This window comes from Eschrichtius robustus, chromosome 12, assembly GCF_028021215.1.
Source record: "Eschrichtius robustus isolate mEscRob2 chromosome 12, mEscRob2.pri, whole genome shotgun sequence".
NCBI classification, from domain to species: domain Eukaryota; kingdom Metazoa; phylum Chordata; class Mammalia; order Artiodactyla; family Eschrichtiidae; genus Eschrichtius; species Eschrichtius robustus.
This window is the reverse complement of record NC_090835.1, coordinates 69737571-69759972: the sequence shown is the minus strand read 5'-3', so window position 1 is coordinate 69759972 and position 22402 is coordinate 69737571. Positions and strand designations below refer to the sequence as shown.

Genomic DNA, 22402 nt, shown 5'->3' with positions numbered 1-22402 from the left:
ATGGAGAAGGTCCTCGTCCTCCTGCTCCTCACCCTCGCGGTAGCCTATGCGGTCCCCGACCCCCGGGGACTCATTATCAGCCTGGTAAGAGGGTCTTCAGGGCAGGAGTCATCTGAACCCCGAGGTGGGAATTCTTTTTAAGCTTGGATCTTGACCTCTGGGTGGGTCAAGTTGTCCCCACGTGGGGCTACCCAAGGGCTGGGAGGTAAGGCGTCTCTTCCTTTACTGCCCATTCCTGTCCCACGCCCCTTCCCCGGGGGCCCCAGAGAAGGCTGATCAGCACGGAGCATGCTCAGAGCAGCGGTTCAACCTGGCTGAGGGGACTTTATAAAAATCCAGAGCGGAATTCCCTTGCAGTCCAGTGGTTAGGACTCAGCGCTTTCACTGCCATGGTTCAATCTCTGGTTGGGGAACTAAGATCCTGCAAGCCAGGGCGCGGCCAAAAAAAAAAAAAAAAAAAAAAAAAAATCCAGAGCCCTGGGCTCCTGCCCCGGAAACTCTGGCTCAGAAGGTTCAGTAGTTTAAAAAGCTTCCCCAGTGATTCTGGCTTCTGACCTAGCCTGACCAGACCAGCTCTAAATGCCTCAGGAATACTTCCTTATTTAGTCCTCATAAGAGACACGTGAGATAGGTACTATTCTGATCAACCCCGTTTTCAAATGGAAAGATGACACAGGGGGGAGGTTCAGTCACCTGCCTGAGGTCACACAGCTGGAAAGTCTTGAGCAGGGGCTGGCGCCCGGGCTGGCAGGCTCCAGAGCCAGGCTCCCACCACTGCCCACGCTGCCTCTCCACCAAGGGCACAATTGCGAAAGCCCTTTGGGTTAAGAACTCAGTTCACAGCTTCTTAACTCAGGGCCATGCATGGACTCGGAGGGTCCGGGGTGCCCCTGAGATTATCTGTAAGAGTCTGTGGGGGGAGGGAGGGAGGAGTTTTCCAGGGAGGGAGGGTCCTCAACCTTCACAGGCTCCTGGAGGGATTGGGGGACCCAGAGAGGTTTGGGGGCCACAAGTGTCCATTCCAGATGGGAACTCTGAGGCATAGGGTGGGCCAGTGACTTGCCCAGGGTCACGCAGGGAGTTGGTAGCGCAGCCAGTCCTAGAAGCCAGGTGTCCTGTCCCCCACCCGGGGCTGCTTCTCTGGCACCACACTGCCCGCTTCTCACGTGGGTGGATGGGGGGTCGGGGTGGGAGGAGAGGCCGCCAGCCCCAGGGGCTGGGTTCCTTCACACATGGCCCCCCCCAACCGGGTAGTGGGTAGCGAGGTGGGGCTCTGGGTGGAGAAGGGAGCAAACGGAGGGGGGCCTGGGCTGATGGGCTGCCCCTGGCAGGAAGAGGGCGAACTCTGCCTGAACAGCATCCAGTGCAAGAGCAAGTGCTGCCACCGCGATACTGGCCTGAGCCTGGCCCGCTGCGCACCCAAGGCCAGAGAGAGCAGCGAGTGCTCCGCCTTTGTGAGTTCCGGGGCGGGGCGGGGTGGTGGTGGGAAGGACAGCTCCGAGGCGGAGGGCCCTCGAGGCTTGGGGGGCGGGGTGGGTGGGATCAGGGAGGAGGCTCCGTCTGGACACGGAATTGAGGAGATGAAGAGAGGGAGGTCAGCAGGCTTCAAAGCCCTTTCCCATCCCATCACCTCTCTTGACCCTCACCACAGACCAGTGAGATGGGTGGGGCAGCCATCTGTTATCCCTGTTTCATGGGTGGGTACATAGAGGCTTCCCAGAGAGAGCAAGTTAATAACAGCAAGTGAGCCTACAGAGCAGAGACCAGAACCCAAGTCCTCCAGGCCCACAGCGCCCCCTGGGGAGGCAGTCCGGAGAAGCACCATGTGAAAAGACAGACGAGTCAGGCAGGGCAGGCGATGCCCAAAGTGGGTCCCACAGCCTGTGACTCCACTGGCTCCGTGTCTCTGCAGACCCTCTATGGGGTTTACTACAAGTGTCCCTGTGAGCGGGGTCTGACCTGTGAGGTGGACAAGACCATCGTGGGCTCCATCACCAACACCAACTTCGGCATCTGCCTCGATGCTGGACGCTCCAGAGAGTGAGGACACTCACCCAGGCCGGCACGCCACACGGCGCTCCTCCTCCACCGCCTCTCCCTGGCTGGCCACCCCTACACCGGCACCTCCATCTTCTAATTGGATTCTTGGCAATTAAATCCCGTCTTGCAAACCTTCCCCAGGCTCCCGGATGTTCTTGCTGAATAAGCGTCTTCCTTGATGTTACATCAAGCTTTTCGCCCCATCAGGGCAGGTGTCCTCCGAAAAGGAGGAATGGGTCTGGGGCCAGGCAGGATGAGGCTGACAGACTGGAGACAAGGTTGTGGAACAGGCCCAGCCAGGCTGGGAATGTTTCCATTTCTTCGTCTTCTTTTTTTTTTTTTTAATTTATTTAATTTATTTTATTTTTGGCTGCATTGGGTCTTCGTTGATGCACGCGGGCTTTCTCTAGTTGCGGCAAGCGGGGGCTACTCTTCGTTGCGGTGCACGGGCTTCTCGTTGCAGTGGCTTCTCTTGTTGCGGAGCACGGTCTGTAGGCATGCGGGCTTCAGTAGTTGTGGCTCGTGGGCTCCAGAGCACAGGCTCAGTAGTTGTGGCGCACGGGCTTAGTTGCTCCGCGCCTTGTGGGATCTTCCCGGACCAGGGCTCGAACCCGTGTCCCCTGCATGGGCAGGTGGATTCTTAACCACTGCGCCACCAGGGAAGACCTATGTTTCCATTTCTGAGGAACAATCACACCTCCCTAGGAGGCCCTCATTGCCCCTCAAGTTCTCAAGCAGACAGGCACACATACACACACACACACATCTCTGGTGGGGAGTTACAATGGCCCATATTTGCCCTGCATCAAAACTTACCAGTCCCCTCTCCTGGGCTCTCACCTCTTTTCTGGGCCAAACTTTCAGATGTGACAGCTAGCTGACACAATCTGTGTGTTAAGGGGTCAGACCACAAACGATTGCTATAGGCTTACTCTGTGCTAGAAAATTCTCACAATGACCTTGGGAAGGAGAATTCATTGTGTCCACTTTATAGATAAAAGAAACTAAGGATCAGAGAGGTTAAGTAACTTGCCCAATGTCATGTAATTAGAAAAAGTTGCTACTAAACCCATCCAACTCCACCTCCTACACTTTCTACAATTCCCTGTTCTTTCCCAATTATGCATACTAAGACAGATGGGTGGAATTGTAAGGAATTTAGTTTTGACTTAATATAAAAATTTTATACCCCCTGGAGCCATCAAACCTGGGTTTCCTTAGGCAGTCCTGAGGTGCCGGTCACTGAGATGTGCAAGCGGAGGGTCACTGACCCCTCGGTGGGGATGCTGGAGAGGAGATTCACATAAATGAGGGAGAGTGATAATGAAATTGAGATGCTCTCCCAGCCCCAGGATTCTGTAGTTCTGGGATAATGAATCCTTAGATTAACCATTAGGTTTATGAGTTAAGACTGGATTCAACTGTAAGTAACAACAACAACAACAAAAACCCAAGTAATTACGACTTAAACAAAGGGGGCATATGTTGGGTTGGCCAAAAATTCATTTGGGGTTTTCCATAACATCTTACAGAAAAAATCCGAACAAACTTTTTGGCCAACCCAATATTTCTCAGGCATGAAGAAGTCTAGAGATGGAAGTGCTGGCATCTCTAGCCTTTGGGTGCTGGCAGACCTGCAGTTCTCTTCACCTCCTCTCAGCAAATGCCTTCACAGCAGCTCCTAACGTCAGATCCTCTCACCATGTGCTAGGAAGCCTTGGGTAGAGGCTGGGCTGGGGAGGGGGTGAGGGCAGAGTGCTTCTCCTGGGGTACCTTCTTATCTTGCCCTAACGCCTCCGGGCTGACGTCTCCACATCTCCATGGCTACAACTGGGTCACCTGACCACCTCTAGCTGCAAGGGAGGCTGGGAAAGCAAAGGGAATGGGATTGCCATGACTGGCTTAGACTAATTATGATCCCTTTCCAGGGCTGGGCACATTACTGCCCAAACAATATTGGGGTTCAGCAAGGAAGCGGGGCAATGGCTGCCAGCAAACATTGAAAGTTCTTTATTGCAATGATTGTGCATCACCCCTCCCTCCTTGTCCTTCCCCTGTTGGGGGAGGCTCTAGGGACCAGGGACAGGAACACACAGTTCTGGGTAGGCACAGGAGTAGGTGGAGGAGAAGTTGGGGGAGGCAAGGAAGAGAGATCATTAAAAGAAAGTTTTCTTAGCTGGCTTCTTTTTTTTTCAATTTTCTTACAATGGCCGTAGATGATTTTAAACGATTTCTCATTCTTCGGAAATATACAAGTCAGGCCCTGCTGGCAGGGACATTTGTTATACAGGCCGAGGAACGTCTGGGAAAGGCGAGACTTTGACCCCGACCTTGGGGTTGCTCTGCCCTCAGCCCCGAGGGCCAGCCCCCACTTTCACCACAGCCCAGCTCTGGGGCCCATCTGCTTGTGCACAACAGAGGAGCCTGGGCATAAAGACCTCCACACCCAGCTGCTCAGAGTCTCTGGTCACCTCCTCCAGGCTGACCCCTAGTGTTGCTAAGTTTTCTCTTCACTCCAGCCCTGGCATCACCTTTCCCTTGTTAACCCATCTGCCAGTCCTAAGTGGATGAACACTGAGAGGGAGCCCCATCTCAGCTCCTTAAATCCTTTCATAGGTAAGTCAACTCCCCTCTACTGCACACTCAGTTCAGAGGCTGCCTCAGCCCACCTCCCCCCAGGAGGCCACGGCAGAACTCCTGGGGCTTGGGAGGACAGTGGTTAAGGCAGAGGTAGAAAGGGTGAGGGCCAGACCTAACTGCCCATTTACAGTGCTACTTTCAGGGTTTGCTAAGATGACCCCTGAAGAAAGGGAACTCATATTAGAGAAAGAAGCATCGCCATGCCCCATGCCCCCCCATCCAGGATTCCAAGCCCCTGGAGTGGGGACCCACCTTGGGTCTGTCCAAAGGCTTCCCCAGCAGAGAATTCCAGAGTCATTTCCGCCCCCCCCACCCCCGCCCCCGGCCTTCCCTGGCCTCTGGGTGTGCCCAGGCTCCACCTTCCGTGGGTCCCTCCCCCTCAGCGCCCCCGGGCACCGACACCCACCTCCGTGTGACACGTGCCGCCCTCAGACCCCTTTAAGGAGCTGTGCGACTCGCAGTTCTCTGCCACCCGGCGGCAGCATCCACTTGGGCACTTGCCCGGGAAAGCAAATCTCCCCAGTGTCCTGCGGGGAGACGGCTCCACCGTGGGCCCCCGCCTGCCTCCTTCTCCCACACGGCGCCCTCACAGCCCACTCCACCCGCCGGGCTGGGCAGTCTCTGGACGGGGCCTCGGGGCATCTCTGCGGCTGGGGGCGGGGGACAGAAGGCACCCGCAGGACCTGACTTGTGCCTAGAGGGAACTAAACAGTTTTGGAAGGTTTGCCCTTAGTGTCCCCAAAATAGGTTACCTCTCCTCTGGTACACACGAGGGTGAGCCAGACCTTCCTGTCTGCCACTGCACAAGCTGCTCTCCTGCAAACTCTGACTTACCCTTTCAGCTGAGCTTGATTGTCACCTACACCACCCCCCCCCAAACACACACACACTCACACACCAACGGCCCCCAGTGCTGGGGCTTATGACGTCACCCATCATCCCTCCATCAGACATTTTCAGTAGTCTTTCAACAAGCAAATACTGAGCACCTACTGTGTCCAGGCCCTGGAGATACAGCTGGGAACAAAACCAACAAATGCCTGCCCTGCTCAGCACGCCAGGCCCCGTGAGCTCCGCCTGCCTGCTTCCCTCTCCGGTCCCGGCTGCGGCCTTCCTGGACACCCAGCCACAGCAGTCCCATCACCTGGGTTTACCTTGTTCGCAACACATCTGACTCTCTGAAATTATCTTCTTTATCTTGTTTTTAAATTTTTCTATCTCCCCCTCAACTCCAGGAGGGCAGGGATTTTTGCTCTCTTGTTCACTGCTGTATTTCTTAGATGCTAGGACTAAAGTCCTCACACACAGTGGGCGCTGAATGCAAAACTGCTGAACAAAGGAGAATATTGTAATGTTCCTTTGATCTCTCTGACCTCATCTCCTATTATTTCCATTCTCTCTCGCTCCTCTTTTCTATTCCTTGAATATGCCAGGCAAGGTCCCGCCTCTAGACCTTTGCCCTGTTACTCCACCTGGACTGCTCTTTCCACTGCCTGCCTGGCTCCCTTTAGGAAAGACCTCACACCCTTTAGGTCTTTGCTTAAATTTCCCATTGTCGGTAAGGTCTTCCCTGAGCACCCTCTCCTCACACCACAACTCCTGAAGCCCCTTCCTTATTTTCTTTGTCCTCAGGTGTTGATCACCTGGAATTACATTAATATTTTACTTATTTGCCTCCCACCATAGAATGTCAGCTCTCCCAGGGCAAGGATTTTTGTGTCTTGTTCACAGCCCCATCACTAGCACCTAGAAAAAAAATCACTTACATATAGTAGGTGCTCAATAAAACGTGTGGAGGAATGAATGTCTCTCTTACCAGATGCAAGTGAGCCTGGGATGGGAGTGCTGTGTTGTGTTCACCTCTGCAGTGAGAGCACCCGGCAGCACCCCGGCACGGCTCCCATGACTCCGGTGTGCTTTCTTTGTTCCCCCAAACATCCTCCAACCAGCACTCCCTGTTGCCCCCCACTTCCAGCTTTCACCCACATGAGCCTCTGTGCCCACGCACCCTCCCCAAACAAAGTCTTAGGATGGTGGCAGATGGTGTGCCCTCTACGTTCCTTACCAAACTTTTGACTTCTCCCTGGAAAAATGAGCCCACAGTGAGGAGCAAGAAAAAAGAGAGGAGGAAGAAGAGGACCAGCAGCTGCCACCACATCATGGACCAGAGGTGGTGGCCGTGCCTCTAAGGTCCAGCTAAATACCCTGCATCTGCAATGTGAGTGCCATGTGACTGAGGCCTGGCGGGTAGGTAATGAGGTGTGATTGCCCAGTCCTGGGGTTGACAGGGAGATGCCCGCAGTGCCAGTTCCCAGACCAAAGGGACAGAGGAGCAAGCAATGGGGATAAAGCTGATGTTTCCCAAGAACCGCTGCTGCTTCCTGGACCATTTGCTGTGCTCATCTTGCTGCCGGCAGAATATCTAGTCTGTGTGCTTGGGCTCTGGCACCGGCGAGATCTGGGTTCAATCCCAGCTCTGCTGCCCACTGGCTGTGTGATCTTGGGCAGCCTTCTTAACCTCTTTGAGCCTCAGTTTCCCCTTCTGCAAGATGGGGCATAATAACAATACATCACAGGGATGATGCAATGCTTAAATTAAATAGTAGATATTTTGCTCTGCATGGAGTAGGCACCCAATAAATAGAAGCTGTTATTATCTTTACGGTTAGAAGTCCTCAGTTAGAAGGATCTCAGATGACTCTCTCATCCAATCCAATTGTGTATTATTGGTAACAAACAGCATTGTGAATATTTGTTTTGCAGATGAGGTGACTAAGGCCCAGAGAAGCTGCCAAACCTCCCCAAAGTCACAAAGCTATCAAGTAACAGAAGATTAGACTCTGGTTTTCATCTTTCCACTCCCTTCCTCCATAGGCTTTCAATTAGAATTTCAGTAACTCCCTCTCTTTGAGAAAATGCAGTGCGCCAAAACGCATTTCTGTAGGCCTTCTTGGCGAGCACGAGAATTACAAGCCCAGGACGCACAAAACACAAATGGTGAGTGGGTTGTGGCAGCGGATAATCAGAACAAAGTGCCTAAGTCTTGGGAGTGGGAGCGGGTGATAATGCTGCGGGCAGAGCAGCAAGAGACATTTTTACACATATTAGTCACAGTAGGTAAGGAAATGCTGTGGGAACAAACCGTCCAGGAATCACAGAGGCTTAACACAACACAAGTGGATTTCTTGCTGTGAGTCAGGACACTCTCCGGGCCACTGTCCTCCCTGTGGTGACTTAGCAATCCAGGCACCTCCCAGCAATAGATCCTCACCTTGTCACCCAGCCATCGCAGGGAAAGAGAACTGGAGAACTCACAGGTTTTCTGGGTGCCTCACAGAGGGTGAAATCACCCCCTACCCAAAATTGGTTTGGATGTTGGAATGGATGATGCCACACGTACCCAGACAATATGGAAATGTTTATTACTCGAATAATGGAACTTTCTGGGGACAGCAGCGCAGATGCAAGGAGGTGTGAGTGGCAAGGATGAAGGGGCGGGTGGCTTTGACTTTTACTGTGGCTAGGAGATGGGGCCAGGGTGAGGGTTTCCTGAGCAGGCTGGGGTTTGTGTGGTTTGCACCTCCCACCAGCACCAATGGAGGAAGCAGGTGCTTTTATCGGCTGGCCTAGATGTGGGGCAAAAAGGGAGTGAGAGCTTGAAAGCTGTCATTGGCCAATCATCAAAAATGGAGTCTTCCTTGGGAATTCCCTGGCGGTTCAACGGTTAGGGCTCTGAGCTTTCACTGCAGGGGGCACGGGTTCCATCTCTGGTTGCGGAACTAAGATACTGCAAGATGCCTGGCATGGCAAAAAAAAAGAAAAAAAAAATGGGAGTCTTCCTACCTAAGCATAGGCAAGTCTTTGCATCGGTCTTAGCTGCATATTTCTAGATGTGATTCCTCAGGCAAAGGGAAACAAAAGCAAAAATAAACAAATGGGAGAAGATATTGCAAATGATATATCCAATAACGTGTTAATGCCCAAGATATATAAAGAACTCATATAAACTAATAAGGACCTACTGTACAGCACAGGGAACTCTACTCAATACTCTGTAATAGCCTGCATGGGAAAAGAATCTAAAACAGAGTGGATATATGTATATGTATATGTATAACTGATTCACTTTGCTGTACACCTGAAGCTAACACAACATTTTAAATCAACTATACTCCAGTAAAAATTAAAAAAAGAAAAAAAAAAAGAACTCATACAAATCAACAACAACAAAACAAACTACCCGATTCGAGCTGCCTTACCAGTACATCGTTAGCTCTAGGTCCTGGGATCCAAGTTCCCCTGGCTTGTTAAAATAATAATAAAAGGTTTTGTGGCAGTGAATTGCTCCCACTATACATTCTCCTTTTGTCCTTTAATGATAGAACCCCCCAAGCTTTAGCTGGGCACACAGATGCCCACATGAAAACTACACTTCCCAGTCTCCCTTGCAGCTATCTGCAGCCATGTGACTAAATTTTGCCCAATCAGATGTAAGTGAAAACAATTCCTGTGGCCTCTTGGTCATGCCCTTTTAGGAAGACTGAGCTACTTGCTGTCCCTCTACCCCCTTTCTTCTAACTGGAAATGTGGACACAGCAGTTATGGTGATGCATCATCTTTGACGTCCTGGGGCAGAGCTTCCTGACTAGTGTGTCTGGAAATGTGGATGCCTTCTGCCCTCAGGAGAGCCTCTTTAAGGCCCCAAGGCCCTTCTACTCTTACCCCAAGGTGCTATACACATATGATGTTTCTGTGTGTGCCATGTTGTAAAAAATTAAGGGAAAAAAAAAGGAAAGGAAACAGAGCAGCAGATGGCTGAGCAAGAGGGTGGAAGGAGGTGGGGGCGTGGACAGTCTCACCCAGCATGAGCCTCCAGCCAGCCTCCCCCAACTACCAGATGAGAGAGAAAGCATCTACCTTGCTTAAGCCATCATTAGGGTAGGTTTTTGCTTCTGCAACTGTAAAGTTGTATCCTAAAGAACCTAGATGGTTTGGACTTGGAAATGATCTTACTGTCTACTCATAGGGACATAGTTAAGTAAATATGGGTCCACGTATATAATAAAATCAGGCAGTCATTACTGTTTTAAAAAGTACTTTGGTGACATGAGGGAAATGATTGAGATATAATGAGATAGGAGAAAAAGCAATTTCTGATTTCTGCGTGAGGCAAAGGATCTCTGAGTTACACTGTGGTTATGTCAAATGAGGAGTGGTGAGTGGGTCCAGGGCAAGGTGACCCCCAAGACAGACTGGACTGGGGGTAGAGTCTCAGTGTTCCAGTCTCAGTGTAGAGTCTCAGTGTTCCAGTCTGACCCAGGAGAGGGGGTCCAGACATCAGAGCTGAGGCCATGCATCTTCATCAGGATCTGGCCAGGAAAGGCGATGGTGTTCTGAGTCCTGACTGTGTTGGTGACCTCTTGGCCGGGGAGACACCAGGTAAAACCTGCACCCACCCCCATCAGAATAGTCCCAGAGAGGCTGACTCCACCTTTGCACCCTTGCACATAAGCCAGGCTAAGTCAGTCGGCTAATTCCGTCACAATGATTGGTTCAGGGTTGAGCATGCAGACCAAGCAAATCCAATCAGAATCAATCTTAGCATGTTTGCTGAGAATTTTGAGACAGATGTTTCCTTTCTCTGGGAGGCATGATTTGCGTATGTGAGGTGGATTTGTGGTTAAGAGCCTGCCCTGTGGAGCAAGACAGCCTGGATTCAAATCCCAGCCTCACCCCTACTCTGAACCTTTGAGAAGGGTACTTTGAGCCTCAATACCCTATTTGTAAAATAGGGATATTTATAGTACCTACTATAACTTTGTTGTGAGAATAAGAGGAGTTGATACAGATAAAAAAGCACTTTGCTCAGTGTCTGGAACATAATAAGTGCTCAATAAATCTTGGCTGTTATTATTATGTGACACCTGGAACTTTTGCAGCTACTGGCGAGGAATCCAGCCTGAGGGCCATGGAGCTACTGGATTCAGCCACACCTGAGGACAGCCTGCTACTGCACTTCTAGTTCCGACCGCCAATGAATTCCCTCAGCATCTAGACCAGTTTGGGTTGGTTTTTTGGATAACTGCAGCAGAAGATACCCCATGGTGATAACCCATGGTGAGACTTTGGGCAAGTCATGTAGCTTTCTGAGCCTCAGTTTCTTTATCTTTATTTGTTTTTAAATGTATTTCATTGATGTATAGTTGATTTACAATGTTAATTTCTACCATACAGCAAAGTGATGCAGTTATATACATTCTTTTTTCATATTCTTTTCCATTATGTTTTATCACAGGATATTGATTATAGTTCCTTGTGTTATACAGTAGGACCTTGTTGTTTATCCATTCTATATATAACAGTTTGCATCTGCTTATCCCCAAATCCCAATCCATCCCTTACCCGCCATTCCCCCTTGGCAACCACAAGTCTGTTCTCTATGTCTGTGGATCTGTTTCTGTTTCATAGATAAGTTCATTTGTGTCGTATTTTAGATTTCACATGTAAGTGGTATCATATGGTATTTGTCTTTCTCTTTCTGACTTACTTCGCTTAGTATGATAATCTCTAGGTCCATCCATGTTGCTGCAAATGGCATTACTTCATTCTTTTTATGGCTGAGTAGTATTCCATTGTATATATGTACTACATCTTCTTTATCCATTCATCTGTCCATGGACATTTAGGTTTTTTCCATGTCTTGGCTATTGTAAATAGTGCTGCAGTGAACAGCATGTATCTTTTCAAACTATAGTTTTCTCTAGATAAATGCCCAGGAGTGGGATTGCAGGATCATATGGCAACTCTACTTTTAGTTTTTGGAGGAACCTCCATACTGTTTTCCATAGTGGCTGCACCAATTTACATTCCCACCAACAGTGTAGGAGGGTTCCCTTTTCTCCACACCCTCAGCAGCATTTATTTGTAGACTTTTTAATGATGGCCATTCTGACCGGTGTGAGGTGGTACCTCATTATAGTTTTGATTTGCATTTCTCTAATAATTCGCGATATTGAGCATCTTTTCATGTGCCTACTGGCCATCTGTATGTCTTCTTTGGAGAAATGCCTATTTAGGTGTTCTGCCCATTTTTCGACTGGGTTGTTTGCTTTTTTGTTATTGAGTTGTGTGAGCTAGTTTCTTTATCCATAAAATGGAACTGATGATATTCGAGAGCGTGGAGAGATCAATGCACCAGGTCACTTTCCCACCACAGGCATGGACATTTTTGCATTTATGCTTCACACGCATTCTCATAAACACTCTCTCAATGATCTCCACCCTCATGTTCCCCTTGAAAAGCATTCAGATCCCCCTCTCAGTCCCCCCTACCACATACCCATCCATGAGCACCTCAACATACTCTCCCGAGGCACATTCCTCAACCATGCCCCTCCCACATAGCCCTCCTTCCCAAGGCTTGGCCCTTCCTGGATGCAGCCTCCTCTCACCCCCCACCCCCCAGTTCCCTCCCGCAGATCCGCCCTGAGGCCACCAGGCCTCCAGACAGGGCCAAACCCCATGGGAAGCTCTATCGTGCCTCCCGTCTCCCCTTTCAGCTACCCGCAGACTGGAGCAATCCCTATCCAGTTCCCTCTCCCAGGAAGTGCAGACAGAAGCCAGAGCCAGGAAGTGACTTTAATGTCTTTTGAGCAAGATGGAGCCCCCCCAAGGAGAAGAGGGAGGGAGGGGTGGCATTGACCAGCCTGCATCCTCCTCTAAATCAAATGGCACCGGCGGGTACAGACTGGGTCCTTGTGTATGCAACTTAAGCCTACTTGGCAGGGGCATATGATGTTGATGGCGCCCTTGGTCTGCGGAAAAAGGGTAAGAGAGTTGAGAGTTACCAAGGTGCAGGGAAGAAGGGGGTTTAAACTCCTTGGGGAGCAGGAACAAGAGCACAAGTGATGGAGTGAGACAGACGTGAGCTCTGGCAGCTCTACAGCTGATAACTTTGTGACCTTAGGCTTCTTTGTCTTAGTTTCTGCATCTGTCAAATGGGGATAATACTAGTAACCCCATTTGTTATTTTGAGGATTAGACAAAATAAAGTAGATCAAGTGCCCATGATGAAAAGATCCTCTGGCCACTCCAGCTGTAGACTTAGGCCACAGGAGCGGCCGGACTGGCTCCCTTGGCAATGGCAGCTCCCCAGACAGGGAGATGGAGGCTGAGCCCATCCCCCGTAGAAAGATTTGGGCCCAGGGCCAGAGAAAAGGCAAGCAAGAACAAGATGTACAATGCATTCTCCTCCCTGCATTTCCACCAGCTAATAACAGCCATGCTCCATTGAGCACTGTCACTGCCATGACCATACACTCTTCCCAACAACCTGGTGGGGTGGGTACTTTAACCCCATTTTTCAGATGACGAAACTAAGGCTCAGAGAGCAGAAGTGATCTGTCTGAGGTCACAAAGACAGCGGCTGGAAAAGCCAGGGTTTAAACTCAGGTCCAATACCAAAACTGTGGGCCTGCCATGGCAGCTCCGCTCAAGAAATTAGGTCATTGCGGCAGGGAGGTAGGGATGGGTTGGGAGGTCTTATCCCACCCGCTCTGCTGCAGTGATGTTAGGGTAGAGATATTCATTCATGCAACAAACATTTGTTGAGCACTACTATGTGCAGGCACTAAGCTGGGGGGGTAGGGGTTCAAAAGTGAATATGCCTTAATCCTTCCCTTGCAGAGCTCTGCCCAGTGGCGGAGGCAGACAGAAGGCAGGCAAGTCAGGGAGATACATGCTCTGCTGAGGGTCTGGGTCCCAAGGGTGTCGGAGCTCCAAGGAGGGAAGTCTTCTCAGAGGAGGTGGCTGGAGTTGTATTGCAGGACGATTAGGAGTTTGCCAGGTGGAGAAGGGGGAAAGGCTGCCCCAAGGAAAGGGTGAAAAAAGCAGGTGCAGCCACATGGGTTTTTTAACCCATCCCCACCCTACATACCAGAAGGGGCTGCCCCACCCGAGTCTCACCTGGGGCAAGCACATCATGGTTATTCTGGCCCTAGGGACACAGAAGGCACCACCGTGGTCCAAGTTGATGAGACAGCAGTCACTGTAGCACTCCGAGTGGTGGGAGCACCTAGCCCCGTTCGTCTGTGGGGACACGCCCTAAGTCACCAGCTCTCTGGCAGCGTGTGTGTGTAGGGGTCAGGGGGTCCCTGACATTGCCAAAGCCCCAGGGGTCCAGAAAGAGAAGCCCTGAGATGGTCGCCCCACCTCCCACCCCCACCCCCCCGCACCCCTCCAGCAGTACTCAGAGGAGCAGGGGGAGAGGAAGGGTGGCAGTTTAGTACTTTTCCCTCTGCTCCTCCTCTCCTGGGGGCCTCCCTCAGCTCTGTGGGTCCCAAAGGGTGACCTTTGTTGGGGGGAGAATATACTCCCAGATCACACTTTAGTGGGGCATGGGCAGAGAATGGGGTGGAGAGAAAGATGGGGAAGGAAAGGGTCGTGCCTAGAACGTCAGGGAGAGGGGTAGACGCTTAGGGCAGGTAGGTAAGGGGGCGGGGGGGGGGGGCAGGACCGAGTGTCCCGAGCGGGTGTTGGGAGGTAGGGGATGGTGCTGGTTATAAGGCCACTTTCTTTCCCCTCCAGAGCCACCAGGGAGGTGAAGCAGGGCTTTGAAGTCCTTTGGGAACCCATCAAGCTTCCAGCCTGAAAAGAAATCGCCAGTATGGGGTGGTTCCCCCCCATCCCCCTCTTCTCTCTCAAAACCCACCTGGCACCTTCTGGCTAGACGATGATACCTCGACCACCGCCCTCTGCTAGAGTGGAAGGTTCCAAAAGCTCTCTTAGCTCACCTTTGCAGACCCCTTTTTAAATCGCGGGAACGCGCCCCAGCAGGGGAGCAGCGTCGCCGCGAGTATCGCGAGGGCCGCGGCCATGCGCTTGGGAAGCGGAAGTCCCGCCGGGCTCCGAGAGGCCGCGGGGATAATCCCTCCCGCTGCCACGTGACCCGGCGCCCGCAGCGCCCGCCCTGGGCTGGGGGCGGAGGGTGAGGGAGTTAATGGTCGCAGGCCACTCCAGAGAGGAGGCCCAAACCGGCAGAAACCCTTTCTGGCGCCCAGGAGGCTCCCAGGCCCCGGCAAAGGATGATAATTAGGAAAGGCGCTCCTATGAGACCCTGACTCAGGCGTGGACAGGCCAGATGATCGATTTTAGGGGCCCTAGGGCCATCCGTATGTATTACTTGCAAATTAAAACTTAAAACTGTAAACTAAAACTTTATTTTGAAAAATTATGCAAAATTTATATGCTGAAATGAAACAGCTTGCTTCTTGATGTTCTGACTCTCTCTCTGCCCTTGCTGCACCAAATTGCCCACCACCCGACCCACCCTGATCTTTTGGACAAGCCAGCCCCTCCCTCTGGTGTCTTTCATACCCTCACAGGCCCAGACACGTCCTCTGTAAGAATCAGGAGGCAATGGGAATTCCCTGGCCGTCCAGCGGTTAGAACTCGGGGCTGCTGGGTTCAGTCCCCGGTGGGAGAACTGAGATCCCACAAGCCTTGGGCTGCGGCCAAAAAAAAAAAGAAAACAGCCAGGAGGCAAGAAAAGATGACCTCTAAGACCTAGACGTCTTCCAGTTTTAAGGAGTCAGTTAACTGTCAAAGCATTTGTAAATTGTATGTAATTCACCCACCTTAGTATGGGGGCAAGATGGAGGGGGTGAGGAGAGGAAGACCGGGAAGGAAGAGGGTTCAGGGAGAGCTGCAGGTAGCCCTCAGTGGAACTGGGGGAGGCAGGCCTTCCACACCATTTCCCTCTGGATGAAACTCCCACCTCACCCCACCCTTGCCTGCTTCTGCTTTTAAAATTTTGCTAGTAAGATCACTGTGTATGACAGTCTCTAGGTCCATCCACGTCTCTGAAAAATGACACAATTTCGTTCCTTCTTATGGCTAATATTCCATTGTATATGTGTACCACATCTTCTTTATCCATTCCTCTGTTGATGGACATTTAGGTTGCTTCCATGTCCTGGCTATTGTAAATAGTGCTGCTGTGAACATTGGGGTGCATATGTCTTTTTGAATTATGGTTTTCTCCAGGTATATGCCCAGGAGTGCTGGGTCGTATGTTTTTAGTTTTTTAAGGAACCTCCATACTGTTTTCCACAGTGGCTGTACCAATTTACATTTCCACCAACAGTGTAAGAGGGTTCCTTTTTCTCCACACCCTCTCCAGCATTTATTGTTGAGAGACTGTCATGCAGAGTGAAGTAAGTCAGAAGAGAAAAACAAATATCGTATATTAATGCATATATTTGGAATCTAGAAAAATAGTACAGATGAACCTATTTGCAAAGCAGAGACACGGATGTAGAGAACAAACATATGGACACCAAGGGGGGAAAGCAGGGGGGTGATGAATTGGGAGATTGGGATTGACATATATACACTACTATATATAAAATAGATAACTAATGAGAACCTACTGTATAGCACAGGGAACTCTACTCAATGCTCTGTGGTGACCTAAATGGGAAGGAAATCCAAAAAGGAGGGGATATATGTATACGTATAACTGATTCACTTTGCTGTAGAGCAGAAACTAATACAACATTGTAAAGCAACTATACTCCAATTAAAAAAAAAAAAAATTTTGCTCGTAAGAAAAGATCTGAGGGGCCCTGACTTGAAGGGAGTGCTATAAACTGAATTGTTTCCCCCCTTCCCCAAATTCATATGTTGATGCCAGATCCCCCAGTGAGATGAGATTTGGAGATGGGGCCTTTGGGAGGTGATTAGGTTTAGATGAAGTCAGGAGGGTCCCCTCATGATGGGATTAGCACCATCATAAGAAGGGACACCAGAGAGCTTGCTGTCTCTTCCTCTCTGCCATGTAAGGACACAGAGAGAAGGCAGCTGTCTGCAAGCCAGAAAAAGAGTTCTCACCAGAACCAGACCATGCTGGCACCCTTATGTTGGATTTCCAGCCTCCAGAAGTGTGAGAGGTAAATTTGTGTCGTTTAGGCCACCCAGCCTATGGTGTTTTCTTACGGCAGCATGAGCTGACTGATATAGGGGGCTTAGGTCTTTTCTCTAAGATGACAGCTCCCACTGAGCTCAGAGAGTTTTGTGTCCATGAGCTCTGTTAGCCCTCCCTGTATTAGGGTGATTAACACAGGCCGTCACAACAGAGAACTCTTGAAATTTCAGTGGCTTGGTACAATAATGCTTTATTTACCAGTCATGTAAATTTTGATGTGGGGCAGGAGACCTTTCTCCCATCTCATAGCCTCACGGTCTACAAGAGTGGCCTCCAAGGTCCTTATGGAAGATGGGAGAGAGAGATGGAGAAAGCACATGGATCCCTAAATGCCTCAGCCAAGCCTGACACATGCCTCTTCCACTCAGAGACCATTGGCTGCAACTAGTCATGTGACTTCAACCTTCTGCAAGGGAAGCTGGGAAATTCAAGTCCGGGAATATTTAGTGCATACTATCGTTTCTGCTGCCCATTTTACAGCTGAGGAACCTGAAGGCTCAAGGTAAAATAACTTGCCCAAATAACACAAGTAAGTCGCAGAGCCAGATATAAACCCAGGGCATTCTAGCTCCTGAGCCCAAGCTCTTCCACCGCCCCTCCCCCGCCACTGCTGTGGGTGGCCAAAAGGCTTTGTCCCCTAAAGGGATTTCTATCGTCATTAGTTTCCCATCCGCAAAGCTCATTGTGAACTGGAGAGGAACCCCAGGGGATAATAATTCTTTGTGCAGAGTTACGTACTTCCCTGCGGTATTTGTGAGGGGTAGATAACTGGTAAATAGTGTCTAAGACTGCTCAGGAAAGGGGCAGGTGTGGGGCAAGAGGCCAATGGCTGTGTGTCAGGATTGGCAGGTTGAGATTCTTGATCTGAGGACCAGGGGCCCCATGGAGGTTTATTGAAGGCCCTGAGTGGGTGGTGGGCCCCTGAACTTCTAAATTCTATGCAAAATACTCTTTTTTTTTTTTTTTTTGTTAAGACAGGGGGCTACATTAACCTCAGAGACTAGTTCAAAACCTTCATTATTTTTCCTTTTTAAAAAAAATTTTGTTGAAGTCTAGTTGATAGAGCCTTCATTTCAAGGTCAGGAAACTGAAGCCCAGAGAAGGAAGGGACTTCCCCAGGTGACTCAACAGAGCCAGGTCTGGACCCCGCGCTCCTGACTCCAAGTCCTCTTCTTCCTGTACCAATGGCCTGTTTCCCAAATCCAGCTGGCTCTGGTCACAAGCACAAATCCAGGACACCTGTGCTGTGTGAGGGGGTGGGAGCCAGATCACTAGGGTCCCCAGGGCCGGTGAGGTGGGTGGTCACTGAGCCACCTGACCTGTGAGCACGGCCCTGGCTCTGCCCTTTGGCCAGGACCCAAACCTGGCCAGCCCAGTCTTGTCTGAGGAGAAAGGGGCAGGAAGCGCCTGGCTGGGCAGACATCCTCCAGTGCCTTCTTCTTTCCTGCATCTATCTGCTGGTTTCCATGGCAATATTCTCACTGGTCTACAGCAAAATGAAAAAAATAAGGGCTTTTTTTGTTAAAGAGTTTATCATTTACGGGACTTCCCTGCTGGCACAGTGGTTAAGAATCCGCCTGCTAATGCAGGGGACACGGGTTCCATCCCTGGTCCGGGAAGATCTCACATGCCACAGAGCAACTAAGCCCGTGCGCCACAACTACTGAGCCTGAGCTCTAGAGCCTGTGAGCCACAACTACTGAAGCCCGCGCACCTAGAGCCCGTGCTCCGCAACAAGAGAAGCCACCGCAATGAAAAGCCCGCGCACCACAACAAAGAGTAGCCCCCGCTCGCAGCAACTAGAGAAAGCCCGTACGCAGCAACGAAGACCCAAAGCAGCCTAAATAAATAAATACATTTATTTTAAAAAATAAATAAAGATAAACATATTTACAGAACCAGTTTTTCTTTTTGGCTGCACCGTGGGGCATACAGAACTTCCCTGAACAGGGATCAAACCCATGCCCCCTGCAGTGGAAGCACGGAGTCTTAACCACCGGACCACCAGGGAAGTCCTAAAGAACGCTTCTTTACTCTGAAATTACATCCTTCCTACTTTTTTGGCCTTCAAATGTGTTTTTATGAAGCAATGGAAAATAAGACAGTAGTAGTTTTGTTCAGTTTTCCATGTTGTTTCTTTGCCGACATATTAGATATATATACACAAATTCTGTCAGTTCCTCAAAGTTTTTGGAATTTTTAATCAGTATGGGAATCCAAAATAGAATTCTGGAGAAAACTGCCCTTGTGAAAATCACCCATCACTCAACTCATTCCTGAAGGAACTCTCAAGGTAGTCTGGGGAGAATGATGAACAGTTGCCCGAAAGAGTCTGAGATGTGGAGAGAGGGCAGCAAAAGCTTCCTCGAGAAGAAGACAGGCAGTGAGAAGTGTTTGCAGGTACAGAGAGGGGGGCACCGAGGCCTACACAGGATGCCCAGAACAGGCCTGGATGCCCACAGGAGGGGGTGGTGCTCTTTTGTGAAGCCTTGAAGGGGGACTAGGATTTAGGCAGGTCGAGAATAAAGGCCCTCCAAGCAGGGGTCCAGAGGGACAAAGGTTTGGAGGTGATGAGTAGAGGACAGGCTCTCTGCTTGTGGAGGATGCAGATGAAGTTGGAGTGGTCAGTACTCCAGGGAACTTGGGGGACCATGGGAGTAACCCCAGTTGAGGTGGCTCCTCAGTGGAAAGTTGGGCTGGTGGTGGCCGTGCTGGAGTCACGGTGGGTCCCAGACTTAGCCTGGGTTCCGGGGGTTTGGTGGGGTAGGGGGGTTCCCTGCTCTGTCTGTGAGGATGGGAAGGGTCTCCTGAGAGAGGAAGAGGCCCACCATGTCTTTTTTTTTTTTTTTAACATCTTTACTGGAGTATAATTGCTTTACAATGGTGTGTTAGTTTCTGCTGTATAACAAAGTGTCAGCTATATGTATACATATATCCCCATATTCCCTCCCTCTTGCATCTCCCTCCCACCCTCCCTATCCCACCCCTCTAGGTGGACACAAAGCACGGAGCTGATCTCCCTGTGCTATGCGGCTGCTTCCCACTAGCTATCTATTTTACATTTGGTAGTGTATATATGTCCATGCCACTCTCTCACTTCGTCCCGGCCCAGCATGTCTTGAGGGAGGTCACCTCATGCCCAACCTCAGGTCATTTCACACACACACACACACACACACACACACACACACACACACACACAGGGGCAGGGCTCAGAACACACAGCTCCCATCTTATTTCTTCCCAGGACAGGCTGGTCCTAGGGAGGGGCTGTCAGCTCAGCCGGGGAGGAAGACAGGCCTGGAGGGAGAGGACAGAGCTGACCGCAGCCTCCTCCAGACGTAGCCAGCCCTTAGACCCGGGGCTTCTACCTGGAGGACAGAAGTGGGTAGTCACACCTGGTGGCCAGTGTGCTACTCCATTGCCCTCCACCCACGGGAGTGGATTGAGCATCTCCAGACAGGTTAGCCTATGACGGGGCTTCCTCAGAGGGGCCATAAAGTGCTCCCCACGACCTCTGCATTCAGGTGAAATGAAGAAGGTCCCCAGAGGTCTCCATGCAGCTTCGGGTAACAGAGGGATGGCCTGACCTGGTGCCCTGCCCACACTGCCTAAGCGTAGGGTGCCTGTGTAGTCCGGAGTTTTGTCCTTCCCGGCTCCAGGAGTCCCTGAGCCACATCAGTACTCAGTCACTTGGGCAAAGAGGGCCCCTGACCACTTCGAGGAGCTATGAAGTAATCACAATTCCTTTAGCTGCAACTGAAAGAAACCCAAGACTAACTAACTTGTTTTAAAAATAAAAACCAAAGGAACAGCGTTGGGCCAATAGCTGTGTGAGGCTGGCCTCAGGGGTCCAGGGACACACTTGCTGATGTTAGGTGTCTCCTCCTCAGCTTCAGCCTTTGTGGGGACCTCAGTCTCTCTGTCTCTGGGAGGGAGGCTGCCCCTCTGGACAGTGGGAGGGGGTGGGCAAATGTGTATAAAGCCCCAAGCCCCTCCCTTCAGCACCCATTATACAAAACCCTGGAAGAATTTACTGGCAGAACCTCGTGAAGCCTGGGCAGGGCAGGTTCCCAAAGGCAGGGAGATGGGGGTTGGGATGGGAATGGATGCCGGTGGGCAGAAACACAGGTTTCTACAACACAGGGGGATTGCTCCTCCCCCAAAGGCAGGAACGTGTCAAGGTTATGTTCCTCTAGCCAGGGACAATGCCTAAAGAAGTGTCCTCAGAAACATGTGCCCACTACCTCCCACCCCCCTCCCCCAAAAGCCTTAAGCTACATTCCATAGACCAATGGGTTTCAATCACTTTTTTTTTTTTTACTACAAAGATTTTTTTTTTATACTGGTATTCAGACAACCAGTAGATACTGTTGGCATCCATTCCAGTTGACTTATGTCTGTCATGCTGGTTGTTGAATATTTAGATTATTATCACTGCAAATGTGTGTGTATGTATACACATATACATAAAATGTGTATGTGTGTATGAAGCTAAAGTTTCACAAGACAATACTTACATTTACTATATGTGATCTGCTCTGCGATTTTTTATTCTATTTCATCTTTTTTAAAATGTCGGTTAGAATCCCAAATTGATTTCACTGTCCACTTATGTCCATTGATTGCTCTGACCACTCTATTGAGTCCAACTAGTTTGCCCAACCGACTGTAGACATCTTGGCAGTCTCCATTTGCCCATTCATTCATTTATTCACAAACATTTAGCACCACCTACTCTATGTCAGGCATTTTAAAAAAATAAATTTATTTATTTATTTATTTATTTATTTAGGGCTGCACGCAGACCCCTCCAGCCGTGGCGAGTGGGGACCACTCCTCAACGTGGTGCGTGGGCCCCTCACCGCGATGGTCTCTCCCGCCACAGATCATGGGCTCCAGGTGCGTGGGCTTCAGCAGTTGTGGCACGCGGGCTCAGTAGTTGTGGCTCACGGGCTCTAGAGCTCAGGCTCAGCAGTTGTGGTGCAGGGTCTCAGCTGCTCCGTGGCATGTGGGATCTTCCCGGACCAGGGCTCAAACCCGTGTCCCCTGCATTGGCAGGTGGACTCTCAATCACTGCACCACCAAGGAAGTCCCTATGTCAGGCATTTTTATCATCAGGGTTCAGTTGCAGATAACAGATACCACTGTACCTATTTTAAGCAGAAAGAGATATAACATAGTAACTGAGGGCTTACAAAGTCTTTGAAAGGGCTTGAGGGGTGGAATATAGACTGAACCTCCAGGAATAAAATTTTTCAAAAAACCCACTGTAGAACTGAGCTGCCAAGGAAGCTACCAACCCTGCCACTGTTAGGAGGATGAGAGTCAGGAGGCCATCACTGCAGCTGTTGGCCCCAGGAAACGCACGCCTTAGCTGTGATCTCAGAATCAGGAAGCTGCCATCAAAAAGTATGGCCTTTGTTTGCTCTATCTGCTGTAGCCAAAAAAAGAAAAAGAATGTCTTCCACATTTCCAGCCCTAAGGTCCAGGAAGGCATACCAGGAGGAGGTGGAACAAAGGCCAATCTATAGGAGACACCTCAGGAACAAAATGTCTGGAAGTGGCACTGGTTACTTGAATGGGATGGAGGTAGGTTTCTCTCTCGTACCTGAAAACTTTTCAATGTTTACAGTTATAGATCACTTTGAATGTCAACCTATGCTTTTTATTTCTATGCTTCTCTTTCATATATATTTAACATGTTGGTTTTTTAAAAATCACATTTCCAATGGTCAG

The 22402-nt window shown here is 50.2% G+C and overlaps 3 protein-coding genes across 4 annotated transcripts; 1 reads left to right on the top strand and 2 right to left on the bottom strand.

Annotated features, from left to right (window-relative positions):
* CLPS (colipase) lies at positions 1-2044 on the top strand. Of its 2 annotated transcripts, XM_068558445.1 has the most exons (3): positions 1-84; positions 1332-1454; positions 1913-2044. In XM_068558445.1, the coding sequence occupies exons 1-3, from the start codon at positions 1-3 to the stop codon at positions 2042-2044; spliced, it is 339 nt and encodes a 112-aa protein (XP_068414546.1). The 2 variants fall into 2 exon arrangements, with proteins under 2 accessions (XP_068414546.1, XP_068414548.1); XM_068558447.1 differs by lacking the exon at positions 1332-1454.
* A 1213-nt stretch (positions 2045-3257) lies between these two features.
* Positions 3258-6841, bottom strand: CLPSL1 (colipase like 1). The gene is made up of 5 exons (XM_068559182.1): positions 6746-6841; positions 5278-5330; positions 5087-5207; positions 4151-4342; positions 3258-3326 (listed from the first exon to the last, which is right to left on the bottom strand). The coding sequence occupies exons 1-5, from the start codon at positions 6839-6841 to the stop codon at positions 3258-3260; spliced, it is 531 nt and encodes a 176-aa protein (XP_068415283.1).
* A 5458-nt stretch (positions 6842-12299) lies between these two features.
* On the bottom strand, positions 12300-14581 carry CLPSL2 (colipase like 2). Its single transcript, XM_068558244.1, has 3 exons — positions 14472-14581; positions 13645-13767; positions 12300-12494 (listed from the first exon to the last, which is right to left on the bottom strand). Exons 1-3 carry the CDS (start codon positions 14553-14555, stop codon positions 12399-12401), a joined length of 303 nt encoding a protein of 100 aa, XP_068414345.1. The 5' UTR covers positions 14556-14581; the 3' UTR covers positions 12300-12398.
* Between the last annotated feature and the right edge of the window lie 7821 nt (positions 14582-22402).

Coding starts and splice junctions, on each gene's coding strand:
- CLPS (XM_068558445.1), top strand. CDS start 1: ATGGAGAAGGTCCTCGTCCTCCTGCTCCTCACCCTCGCGGTAGCCTAT. Junction 85..1,331: donor GGGGACTCATTATCAGCCTG/GTAAGAGGGTCT, acceptor TGCCCCTGGCAG/GAAGAGGGCGAACTCTGCCT. Junction 1,455..1,912: donor GCAGCGAGTGCTCCGCCTTT/GTGAGTTCCGGG, acceptor GTGTCTCTGCAG/ACCCTCTATGGGGTTTACTA.
- CLPSL1 (XM_068559182.1), bottom strand. CDS start 6,841: ATGATGTGGTGGCAGCTGCTGGTCCTCTTCTTCCTCCTCTCTTTTTTC. Junction 5,208..5,277: donor TGCCCAGCCCGGCGGGTGGA/GTGGGCTGTGAG, acceptor GTCTCCCCGCAG/GACACTGGGGAGATTTGCTT. Junction 3,327..4,150: donor CTTCTCCTCCACCTACTCCT/GTGCCTACCCAG, acceptor TCTCCTCTCCAG/CATCCCCACCGAGGGGTCAG.
- CLPSL2 (XM_068558244.1), bottom strand. CDS start 14,555: ATGGCCGCGGCCCTCGCGATACTCGCGGCGACGCTGCTCCCCTGCTGG. Junction 13,768..14,471: donor TTAAAAAGGGGTCTGCAAAG/GTGAGCTAAGAG, acceptor GTGTCCCCACAG/ACGAACGGGGCTAGGTGCTC. Junction 12,495..13,644: donor CCATGATGTGCTTGCCCCAG/GTGAGACTCGGG, acceptor CTTTTTCCGCAG/ACCAAGGGCGCCATCAACAT.